The sequence below is a fragment of the Hyaena hyaena genome, unplaced genomic scaffold (genome assembly GCF_003009895.1).
Source record: "Hyaena hyaena isolate Hyena2069 unplaced genomic scaffold, ASM300989v1 scaffold_185, whole genome shotgun sequence".
Taxonomy (NCBI): domain Eukaryota; kingdom Metazoa; phylum Chordata; class Mammalia; order Carnivora; family Hyaenidae; genus Hyaena; species Hyaena hyaena.
The window spans coordinates 2,704,507-2,717,006 of record NW_024080816.1 but is presented as its reverse complement, the minus strand read 5'-3'; the positions used below and the strand labels follow the sequence as shown (position 1 = coordinate 2,717,006).

At 40.8% G+C, this 12,500-nt stretch overlaps 1 protein-coding gene across 4 annotated transcripts in view; it reads left to right on the top strand.

Annotated features, from left to right (window-relative positions):
- Positions 1-470: 470 nt before the first annotated feature.
- SNAPC3 (small nuclear RNA activating complex polypeptide 3) overlaps positions 471-12,500 on the top strand; it is a 38,137-nt gene continuing 26,107 nt past the window's right edge. For all 4 annotated transcript variants that reach the window (XM_039240929.1, XM_039240928.1, XM_039240926.1 and 1 more), the window contains exons 1-2: positions 471-813; positions 1,532-1,609. In XM_039240929.1, coding sequence (XP_039096860.1) covers positions 491-813; positions 1,532-1,609 — 401 coding nt within the window. In that variant the 5' untranslated portion in view covers positions 471-490. The remainder of the gene's footprint in view (positions 814-1,531; positions 1,610-12,500) is intronic.

The window sequence follows — 12,500 nt, the reverse complement described above, 5'->3', positions numbered from 1 at the left end:
TTTAACGACCTGGAGCCGGAGGTCCGGTAGAGTCGAGTAGTCTCCTCCCTCGCCCCCCAGGTCTCTCAAGCTCAGGGACAGTGAGGGAACAGCGCAGCGCACGACCCCCGGAGTCAAGGAAAAGTCCCGCATCCCGGGGCCAAACACGAATGAACAGGGATCGAAGGGCGTACAGAGGCCGCCCTACCTAGCAGAGAGCGATGCCACGTAACCGTGGGGGACGGGAACGCAACAACACAGGTTACCGGGGCTGAGAACCAACCGCCGCCCGTGTATCCGCGAGCGGAGAACAATGCGCTCAGCCCTGCTCGCGGATGCTCGCGGCGCCGCGCCCGGGGGCGTGTCCGGCCCGGGGCCTGCTGGGAAATGTAGTGTCTGAAGCCGAGCCCACGCAGCTCCGCCGCTCTTCGGCCCTCGCCCCGTGCAACTACAAGTCCCATTACGCTGCGCGAAGTCTTGATCGCCCGGCTTTTGCAGGGAAAGGAGTGGGATGAACATGGCTGAAGGTGCTGGGGTCGGCCCAACGTGCCGCGGAATGGGTAGCAGGCAGGACCCGGTGTCCAGCAGTGGGAGCTGCAACTTTCCAGAGTACGAGCTTCCCGAGCTAAACACCCGTGCATTCTATGTGGGCGCTTTCGGGGAGCTGTGGCGTGGCCGGTTGCGCGGGGAAGGGGACTTGTCGCTGAAGGAGCCGCAGGCGGCCGCGCTGCCAGAGAGCCAGGGAGTCTCCGAGTGGGGCCAGGAGGATGCTGCGGTGGCCCGGGATCTGGGCTGCAGCCTGGAGGCGGCAGCCGAGCTGCGGGCGGTGTGCGGGTGAGTGCGGGGCCGAGGGGCTCTTGTTGGTGGGGGCCAACCTGAGTGCAGCCTTGCTCCTGTGCTCCCCTGGGACCATCCTCGGGAGGGCCTGCGATTTACTCCCCGGGGTAGAAGGGTCGCCCTCTCAGAGCCTTAAACCTCCCGGAGCTTTCCTGGAACCCTGGGAGATGTCCCGTGATCAGAATGCCCAATTTCTGCGAGTTGGGGTGTATAGGGACGAGAGAGCTGCATGAAAGAGTAATTCCCTCCCCCCTTAATTTTTTAAAGTGCTTGTTAATACAGAAAAGCAATCAGAGTAACTGGCGATATGTATCTGCCATTGACAACACACTTGGACAATGGAGGAGGCTTAGCAATGACGGGGCTGGAAGGAGATTTAACCAGAGGAGTGTTAAAACCTTGATTAACCGAGGTCCCTTTTGGGGACCTTCCGGGTGTGCGTTTACGAAAAATTCCCCCCAAGTGGTTTATATGGGGTGAAAATATAAACGGTCTTTCTCCATTTAACAGCATTGGCTGCCATATATCAATCGGCCACGTATCCTTTCTTTATAGAATATCGGCACAGAAATCATTGTCTTGAATTCAGGCTTCCTCGGACCGCCTGCCAGATTTTTATTTGACTTCTTGATTGTTTAATGACGTTTTTAGGACACAACCCTGACTCTCTGTGAACAAGATGGGGGACTGTTTTTCCTTTGTGTTTCTGTTTTAGCCTTGATAAACTAAAGTGCCTTGAGGAGGGGGACGATCCAGAAGTCATCCCAGAGGACACCGACCTAGTGACTTTGGGGTATGGAAGACTTTACTTTTATTATGTGGTACTTATTTAAATATTTTTGCAACGTTATGTTATTCAGAAGTTGAAAGTACGCATAGTTATCACCCTACCCCCTAAATTCAACCATTGTTGACATTTAGCTGTGTTTACTTTAGCTCTGTGTGTTTGAAATACCTGCTGTAAGTCTTTTTCTGTTGCTGAGCCATTCAGTAAGTTTTCAGACATCGTAATTCATACCTAAATGCATCAGCATGTAGCTCCCAAAATCAGAGTGGTATTATTACACCTAAGAAAATTAGCAGTAAATAAATAACCATTAATGTCCAGTTCATATTCAGAGTTGTGTTTATTTTTAATTTTTTTTTTAAATGTTTATTTTTGAGAGAGAGGGAGGAGGAGGGGCAGAGAGAGAGGGAGACAGAATCTGAAGTTCGCTCCTCGCTGTCAGGGCAAAGCCCATCATGGGACTGGAACTCACAAACCGTGGGATCATGACCTGAGCCGAAGTCGGATGCTCAACCAACTGAGCCACCCAGAAGCCCCAGATTTATGTTTAGTTTTAAATGGGTGTAGGGGCGCCTGGGTGGCTCAGTCAGTCAGCTCAGGTCATGATCTCATGGTCTGAGAGTTTGAGCCCTGCATCGAGCTGTATGCTGACAGCTCAGAGCCTGGAGCCTGCTTTGAATTCTGTGTCTCCCTCTCTCTCTGCCTTTCCCCTGCTTGTGTGCTCCCCCCTCCTCAAAATAAATAAACATTAAAAAAAAATGTGTATTTACAAAGATGCAGTTTATCTACCTAGATTTCAGTGCCAGCTAAATACTGATAGTGTTTTTCAAACTGTTTGTTGTAAAGGACCAGTTTTGTTTTGTTTACAATTTTTAATTTTTGACAAATACATACTTTTGTAAAATAGATTACTAATGAATTACTAGGAAAGTGGAATGACCAGGTAAAAACTCTTGTCTGGCTTTTGATCTCAGCTCAGGTCTTGATCTCAGGGTCTTGAGTTCAAGCCCTGCATTGGGGCTCCTTGCTGTGTGTGAAGCCTACTGGGAGAAAAACAAAAAACCCACAAACACAATAAAAGTTTGTTGTTGTTTTTTTTTTTTTAGAACAAAGTTTATTATTACTATTATTTTTTGAAGATTATAAAAAGACTATTAAAACTTTTCCTGCAAGACTTCCAGGTCATTGTGCTTTTCGTTTTTTGTTTTTTGGGTTTTTTTTTTTCCATTTTTTGAAATATGTCATTGTCTTGGATTTGTTTTTATTGAAGTAGAGTTTGAATGTTTTCATGGGTTTCAGGTGTAAAGCATACAGTGATTTGACAGCTGTGGATGTTCAATGCTCACCACAAGTGTGGCTCCCATCTGTCATCTCACAAGGAAGGCTGTTACAATATTATTGACTATATTAGCTCTCCTGTCCCTTTATCCCCATGACTTCCTTATTCCACAGCTGAAAATTGGTACTGATCACTCCCCTTCACCCATTCACACCCCCCCCCCGCCCCTCACCTTTCGTGGCAGCCATCTGCTCTCTGTATTTATGGGGATGTTTTTTGCTTTTTGTTTGCTTGTTTTGTTTTTTAAATTCCACATGTAAGTGAAATTGTGTAGTATTTGTCTTTCTCTGTCTAAATTATTTTCTTTAAGCATAATACTCTAGGTCTGTCCATGTTGTTGCAGATGGCAAGATCTCACTCTTTTTTATGGCTGAGTAATATTCCATTGTGTGTGTATATGACATCTTTATCCATTTGTCTATCCATGGGCACTTGGGTTACCTCCATATCTTGGCTATTGTAAATAATGGCTGTAGTAAACTGAGGGATGCATGTATCTTTCAAGTTAGTGTTTTTGTTTTCTTTGGGCTAATAGCCAATGGTGGAATTACTGGATCATATAGTATTTTTTTTTAAAGTTTATTTATTTATTTAGAGAGAGAGAAAGAGAAAATCCTAAGCAGGCTCCATGCTGTCAGCGGAGTGTCCGGTGCAGTCTTGTGAACTGTGAGATCATGACCTAAGCCAAAATCAAGAGTTGGACACTCAAACAGCTGAGCCACCCAGGTGCCCCTGAATCATATAGTATTTCTATTTTTAATTTTTTTCAGGAACCTTCATACTGTTTTCTACAGTGGCTATACCAGTTAATTCCCACAAACAGTACACAGAGGTTTCTTTTTCTCTGCATCCTTGCCGACGCTTGTTATTTCTTGTCTTTTTAGTTCTAGCCATTCTGACTAGTGTGAGATGGTATCTCATGGTGGTTTTGGATTTTTTTTAACGTTTATTTATTTATTAACAAAATTTTTTAATGTTTATTGTTTGTGAGAGAGAGAGAGAGAGAAAGAATGTGAGCAGGGGAGGGGCAGAGAGAGAAGGAGACACAGAATCTGAAACAGGCTTCAGGTTCTGAGGGGTCAGCAGAGAGGCTGTGTGGGGTTCGAACCCACAAACTGTGAGATCATGATCTGAGCCACAGTTGGACTCTTAACTGACTGAGCCACCCACACACCCCTAATGTTTGTTTACTTTTTGAGAGAGAGAGAGAAAGGGAGACAGACAGAGTGTGAGCGGGGGAGGGGCAGAGAGAGAAGGAGACACAATCCGAAGCAGGCTCCAGGCTCCGCACTGTCAGCACAGAGCCCTACGCGAGGCTCAAATCCACAAACTGAGATCATGACCTGAGCCAGAGTTGGACGCTTAACGCGCTGAGCCCCCCGCAGGGGCTCCCCCACCATAGGGGTTTTGGTTTGTATTCCCCTGATGATGAGTGATGTTGAGCATTTTTGGCCATCTGTATGTCTTCTTTGGAAAAATATCTGTTCAGGCCCCTGCCATTCTTAATTGGGCTATTTGGCTTTTTTTTGCTATTGAGTTGTGTATGTTTTTATTTTGGATATTAACGCTTTATTGGCTGTATCATTTCTGTCTTCTCCTATTCAATAGCTTACCTTTTTGTTTATTGATGGTTTTTGTTGCTATGTTGAAAGCTTTTTATTTTGGTATAGTCCCAGTGTTTTATTTTGGCTTTTGTTTCCCTTGCCTGAGGAGACATCTAGAAAAATATTGTTAAGACTGATATCCAGGAGATTAATGCCTGTGCTTTCTTCTAGGAGTGTTATGGTTTCATGTCTCACATTAAGGTCTTTAATCCATTTTGAACTTATTTTTGTATGCAGTGTAAGATAGTGATTTGGTTTCATTCCTTTTCACGTCCAGTTTTCCCCAACACTATTTGTTGAAGAGACTGTTTTTTCCCATTGTATATTCTTGCCTCCTTCTTCACAGATTAATTTACCGTATAAGTGTGGGTTTCTTTCTGGGCTCTCTTCTGTTCCATTGGTCTGTGTGTCTGTTTTTGTATCAGTATCATACTCTTTGATTACTATGGATTTGTTGTATATCTTGAAATCTGGGAATGTGATACCTCCAGTTTCGTTCTTTGTCAAGATTGCTGTGCTGTTTGGGTTTCTTTAGTTCCATACAAATTTTTATGTTATTTGTTCTTGTTCTATGAAAAATGCTGTTGATATTTTGATAGAGGTTGCATTGACTCTGTCGGTTGTTTGGGGCAGCATAGATATTTTACCAATATTAATTCTTCCATTTCATGAGCTTGCAGTGTCTTTCCATTTCTTTGTGTTATCTTCAGTTTCTTTCATCAGTGTTTTATAGTTTTCAGAGTACAGGTCTTTTACCTCCTTGGTTGAGTCTCTTCCTTGCTATTTTATTCTTTTTGGTGTAATTGTTAAGTGGAATTATTCAAAAATTTTTTCTTTCTGCTACTTTATTATTAGCGTATAGAAATACAACTGATTCCTATATATTAATTTTGTATCCTGCAAGTTTATTGAATTCATTTATTACTTCCCATCAGATTTTTCTGTTATCTATGTGAATGTTTCTGAATGCTTCCTCTCAAAAGAAAATGCTTGCCCTCATTGTCTGTTCTGCTTGGATTACAGATAGCTGTCGATCAGTGCTGGTCTGCCAGTCAGTCACACTTTGAGAGAGACTGCGCTGTGATAATGCTATAGAGAAAATAAATGTGTGTGTGATAGTGACATTTATAATTTGCAATTTGTAGCCCTCTTCCCCACACCACATCATCTTTCTGTCATCCTTGATCCTACCCTTCCTGTTGTCCCCGTGGAAGACTTAGGCGTTTCAACTCCACCTTGGTTTCTTTTATAACATCAGCCAAGTCTGTTTTCCTAATCGCCACAGCTGATGTTTACATTAGCAATAAATACTTGGAGCATTCTGAAAGCCTCCGCCTCTCCTGGGCCCAGTTTTTTCTCCTTTCGATTTATTCATCATGCTACCACGTGAACACATTCATCTCCTGAGAAATTTTCCGTGGCTGTCCCTTTTCTATGTGACAGTGGGACAGTGGCTGTCCCTCTTCTCTCCTCATCTGCTGAGAAATTTTCCGTGGCAGGCCCTCTTCTTCAGATTCCAAGCCTTGCGCCTATAGTCCAAATCCGCCTTTCCAGATTTATTTTCAGCCACTGTCTCTTTCAAATGGCTCGGGATGCACTTGACCTCTCTCCCATCTAAAACTCCATTTTTTTCAGCCCTAAGATCCCTTTCCACATTACTACAACTTCTCTCTCCCCCTTGGGAAATACATGCAGTTAGAATGTCCGGAGCTCTTCTTGTAACATTTCTTAAGGTTTTTGAAGGGTCTTCTAGAGCGCAGGCTCTTTCATCTGTGCATTGCCCTTAAGCCTATTGTGTTGTTTTGCTTCCATTGGCGTTCTCTGTTGTTGGTTGCTGCCTTGGGTGTTTTTGAGATGCATGTCTGGTTGTCTCTCTCTTAAAATCTTGCAGTGGCTCTTAGGCAAAAGTCCTGAATTATTCAGTGGCTCACAAGGGCGTCTCTCTTACTAATCTTTTCAACTCTATCTCTGCAATGCTTCAGCCACACTGCAGTCAGTTCCTGGAATGTGCTCTCACTCCACACCTTTGCCTAGAACATTCCCTCCTTCTTGTCCTTCTGGTCTTGCTGACTTCTGTTCATCCTTCAAGTCTTAACTGAAGGACCGTAGACTCTCATTTAGGTCCCCTTTAATGCTCATTTACCCCCCCTATACTTATGTATTTTTTTAAATTATTTAATTTTGAGAGACAGCATGAAGTGGGGGAGGGGGCAGAGAGAGAGAGAGAGGAAGACAGAGGATCTGAAGCAGGATCTTCACTGACAGCAGATAGCCTGATGTGGGACTCAAGCTCACAAACTGAGATCATGACCTGAGCCGAAGTTGGACACTCAACTGACTGAGTTCCCCAGGCATCCCTATTTCCCTATTGAAATACTCATCAAACTTATGATATACTTATTCAATTTTCTGTCTTCCTATGGTTAGACTTACTTAAGATTTCCATAAGTTGTGTCGTCTGTTGCACACACTGCCGTATCCCCAGTTTCTAGAACTTTGGCACATAATAGGGAGTCAGTAGATATTTGTAGAGTGAGTAGAATGACCAAAACTTTCATAAACCTGAGAAAGTAGTTTTAGGCAATTGGATGAAAAAAGATTGATACAAAGCAAACTTCTTTGCTATGTTAAAAACACTTTTTTTTTAAACATTGATTTATTTTTGAGAGACAGAAGGAGATAGAGCATAAACAGGGAGGAGCAGAGAGAGAGGGACACAGAACCTAAAGCAGTCTCCAGGCTCTGAGCTGTCAGCATACAGGGCTTGAACCCACAAACTGCAAGAGCATGACCTGAGCCAAGTCAAACAGTTGACTGAGCCACCCAGGCACCCCCATGCCACAGTTTTTAATCTGTATTTAGCTAAATAACTTGTCTTCAGCATTTCTGAAATTTTTTAACTGCTTAAAAATTAATTCCTAGCAATAAGAGAGGTTATTGCTCCTACATGGGTGCTACTGAAACTTATCTGACATCCCAAAGCTTCAGCAACATTACTTTTAAGACAAGAGCAGTTTCGTTTAGCCTGCCCATCCCTGTTACTTTGCTGAGCAACAAAGCACTGCTCAGTGCACCATAAAGGATCAAAAGGGGAACCTTAAGCGTTCTGCAAGCAAAAGAACCACAGAACTGAAGGACTCTTAACCCTATCACCAAAATAAAGACAAACAAAAAAACACTCTAATTTACTTGGGCTTTGTTAGAATGACAGAAAAGAGTACCATTAAACTAGGAATCTTTTCCTCCACAAGTATCACAGAGTGAAGAAGAAATAAAATTCATAGGGAATTTATTGCAGAAAATCAGGAAACAATCGTTTATACAAATCAACCGAGGAAATCTCTCCCTTCTCCCAGGAAATAACTAGGAAGTAAGAAAACTAAGTCTGTTTTCCAAACAGAATTGAATATGCTAAAACAAGCATTTGGGGGTATAAAAACACTTTGAATGTTATTTTATTTTTTTATTTTATTTTATTTTATTTATTTTATTTTATTTATTTTATTTTATTTGAGAGAGAGTGTGTGCACGAGCAGGAAGAGGGGCAGGGAGAGAGAATATCTTAAGCAGGCTCCATGCTCAGCACAGAGCATGATGTGGGGCTCGATCCTACAACTCTGGGATCAGGACCTGAGCTAAAAATCAAGAGTCGGACATTCAACTGACTGAGCACCACTCAGGTGCCTCTGAAATTTCGAAGTTAAGAACGGAAATGATGAGAAAAAAGAATGAAAAAAAATGATGGAACTCAGAAAATGGAAGAAAAGAACAAAATTATCTTAAATGAATTATGAGATAACTAAAACAGAATAGATGCAAATGAAAATTTGCTAAGAGGCAACGAGGAAAGAAATGAATATAGTTAGGAGAATGAAGTGATGTAAAGAAAGAAAGGAGTGAGAGAAAGTAGCAGGAATGGAAAACAAAGAAGATAAAATTTGTTCCTATTATGAGTCCCTCAAGGGGAAAAACAAAGCAGTTGAACAAAATTAATACCTGATATAATCCAAAAGGAGTTTCCAGAATTGGAAAAAAAAAAAATCTGAATCTTACAAGTTATAATGGCTCACTGGGTATCTGGGAAAATTAACCAGAACGATCAGTTCTGAGGCATATCCTAATAAAGCTATTAGATTTCAGAGATAAAGGTAAAATCATTAAGGCTTCTAGGCAAAAAGAACATAATGTTTGTGCAAAGGAGAAAGAAATAGAATGACATTAACATTGCAAAACTAATATACAGAGAAGGCAGCAAGTGAGTGCAATGTTTTTAAAAGCTCAATGAAAGCAAGGGTTTTGTATCTAGTTGAAAATGTCCTTCAAGACTGAGGCTGCAGAAAAAGATATTTTTAATATACAGCACCTTGGGTAATTACACATCCACCAGACATTTCTGAGGACTATACTAAAGGATGAGCTTCGTCCAACCAAATGATAAGTGGGAAATTTTCACCAGAGGACTGATAGAGTAAGGATGAGGCTGGAAGGCTAATGTACAAGTGTTGTGTATTGTTACAGATTAGACTATTGTAGCTTAAAAAAAATGGGATAAGAAAAGAGGAAGAAGATAATATGTGGGCAATAAGTGGATCTTATGAAATACCGATGAAAAACTTGACAAACTTATTAAAATATTAACTAAGACAGTGGGTAATGAAGAGTGTTAAAAATATCTAAGTACAAAGGTAACAACTGGAACAAAAATACAAGTACCAAGCCCTCCTCAATTTCTAAAAAACAGACAAGCAAAAAATACACATCTCATAGTGAACAAAACGGCTAATATTATACATATAATTAGAAAATGTGATGGAATTGAAACCAAAGGCATCAGTTCTCTACAGTCCGTTAAATGGGGTTTAGATTTGGCTCAAAAACAAAAACTTTGTGGAGATAACAGATATATATGGAAAATAAAGTGATTCAGAGAAAAAGAAAAGATTAGACAAAATATACCAGATAAATGGAAAGAAAATTGAACAAGTGTAGCTATTCTGATACAAGGCAAATAGAATTCAAGCCCTAAAACATTAAATGTAACAAAGGGCATTTCTTTTTTTTTTTTTTAATGTTTGTTTATTTTTGAAGAGAGAGAGAGATAGTGCGAGTAGGGGAGGAGCAAAGAGAGAAGACACAGAATCTGAAGCAGGCTCCGGGCTCTGAGCTGTCAGCCCAGAACCCGACGTGGGACTTGAACCGACGAACCATGAGATCATGACCTGAGCCAACATCAGAGGCTTAACTGACAGAGTACCTAGGTGCCCCAACAAAGGACACTTTTTACTGCTAAAAGCCACAAGCCCCAATTAAGGTAGGATACTTATGAAATATATATTCACATATATATATGTATACACACATATCAAATAATACAGCAATTGGGTATCTGGGTGGTTCATTTGGTTAAGTGTCTGACTTTTGATTTTGGCTCAGGTTGTGATCTCACGGTTTGTGAGTTCGAGCCCCCCATCAGGCTCTGTGCTGGCAGCATGAAGCCTGCTTGGGATTCTCTCTCTTTCTCCCTCTCTCACTGCCCCTCCCTCATTCACGCTGTCTCTGTCTCACTGAAAATAAATAAACTTTTAAAAAATTAAGAAAAAAATAATACAGCATTCAACTTTATAGAACAGAACTATAGGAGATGCAAGATGCATAGCTAAAATGCACCAACAGTAGGACACTTTAATAACAAATGGATAAAAAGTAAGGTAAAAGCTCTAAACAACATAATCAATAGGCTATATCTTGTGGAGATCTGTATACTTAAAATTTATGATCTAGGATATGAAAAGACACCCTGGCATACTCAAAAAAGTTGTTTGTTTATTAGGTCACAAAGAAACCATCAGTAACACCCATAAAGTAGAAGTACTATAAACAACACTCTGATAAGAACAAAATAAAACTGGAGTTTATTAACAAAAACAAGAATAAGGCCATTCTACCTGGAAATTAAAATATGGATGGATGGATGGATGGATGAGCACAAGTAGGGGAGGAGCAGAGAGAGGAGGCTAGAGGATCTGAAGTGGGCTCTGTGCTGACAAGCTGACAGCAGCAAGCCTGATGTGGAGCTCGAACTCTTGAACTACAAGATCATGACCTGAGCTGAAGTTGGATGCTCAGCTGACTGAGCCACCCATGTGCTCCTGCGCCAGTTTTTTTTAATGTTTATTTTTGAGAGACAGAGACAGAGGATCCAAGCCTGGTGGAGTGCTTGAACTCATGAATTGTGAGATCGTGACCTGAGCTGAAGTCAACAGTCTATGCTTAACCAACTGAGCCACCCAGGTGACCCCCTCTACCTGGAAATTTTAAAACTTTCACTACATACACACATGCCTTGGAGATTTTGTGAGCAATTATAGACCCACCACAATAAAGCAAACATTGCAGTAAAGAGAGTCCAGTGAATTTTTAGGTTTCCGAGTGCACACAAAAGTTATATTTACACTATAATCTATAAAGTGTGCAGTAGCTTAATGTCTAAAAAAGTACATACTTCAAGTAAATACCTTATTCGTAAAAAATGCTAAAATTTGACCTTTCAGCAAGTTGTAATCACTGATGACAGATTACCATTATTTTTCATTATTATATTTCATTATTATAATAATGAAAAAGTTTGAAATATTAGAGGGATAAGAGTAGATAAAGAAGAGAAACCAGCTATATCTGCCAGTGATACAATAGTATACCTCAAAAATTTGAAAGAAATCAATGCTAAAACAAAGAAACGAGAAACAAGAATTTAGTATAAGCAGGATACAAAATTGGTAATTATTTAAAGAATAGCATTCATATGTATAAGTTAAACGATTAGGGGATATAATGATGGAGAAATCCCATTTATGATAGTCAAAAGGAAGATTAAATATTTAGGAATGAATTTACAAGAAATGTTAAAACTTAGGTAAGGAAAGTTTTAAAACATTCTGGAAAGATTTGGAAAAAGTCTTGAAAACATTGAATGATGTTCTCTCTTGGATAGGAATACTAAACATTATGGTGTCAGGTTTTTTGTTTTTTTTAACATTTTGACCTCTGCAATGGCACTAAAGGTTTTCAGTTGAAACTACAGCTTTCACCTATAAATCTGATTTTAGCAACAGGACAAATTAAGTAGTTTAGTAAACACAGTGCTTTAAAAAAAAGTTTTTAACATTTATTCATTTTTGAGAGACCGAGACCGAGGGAGAGACAGAATCTGAAGCAGCCTCCATCTCTCAGCTGTCAGCACAGAGCCCAACGTGGGTCTTGAACCCACCAACCGTGAGATCATGACCTGAGCCGAAGTCTGACACCTAACCGACTGAGCCACCCAGGTGCCCTGAAAAATATTTATATTCATCATCAGAGAAATGCAAATTAAAATGACACAGATATGGGGTGCCTGGGTGGCTTAATCGGTTAAGTGTCTGACTTTTGCTTAGGTCATGATCTCGCTGTTCGTGGGTTCGAGCCCCACGTCGGGCTCTGTGCTGACTGCCAGCTCGGAGCCTGAAGCCTGTTTCAGAGTCTGTGACTCCCTCTCTCTCTGACCCTCCCCTGCTCACGCTGTCTCTCTCTCTCTCTCTCTCCTAGAAATAAATAAAACATTAAAAAAAAAATTAAAATGACACAGATATTTTTTCCTCACCTATCAGACTGGCCCACATTAAAAAATATGTATTCTTTTGAGGAGGCCATGGGGAAATGGGCATTTTTGTACATTGCTGATGGAAATGCAGATGGTACAAGCCTTTTCTAGGGCAATTTGGGAATGTCTAACACAGAAGATAGGTGCTTACCTTGTGACCCAAGCAGCCCCACTTCTAAGCAGTCTCTACTGGAGATACATCTCCAACGATATGAAAATACATTATGTACAGGTTATTTATTGCAGCATCATTTCTAATTGCAATATTAGAAATACTTTAAACACACACACACTCACATATATATATATATATAT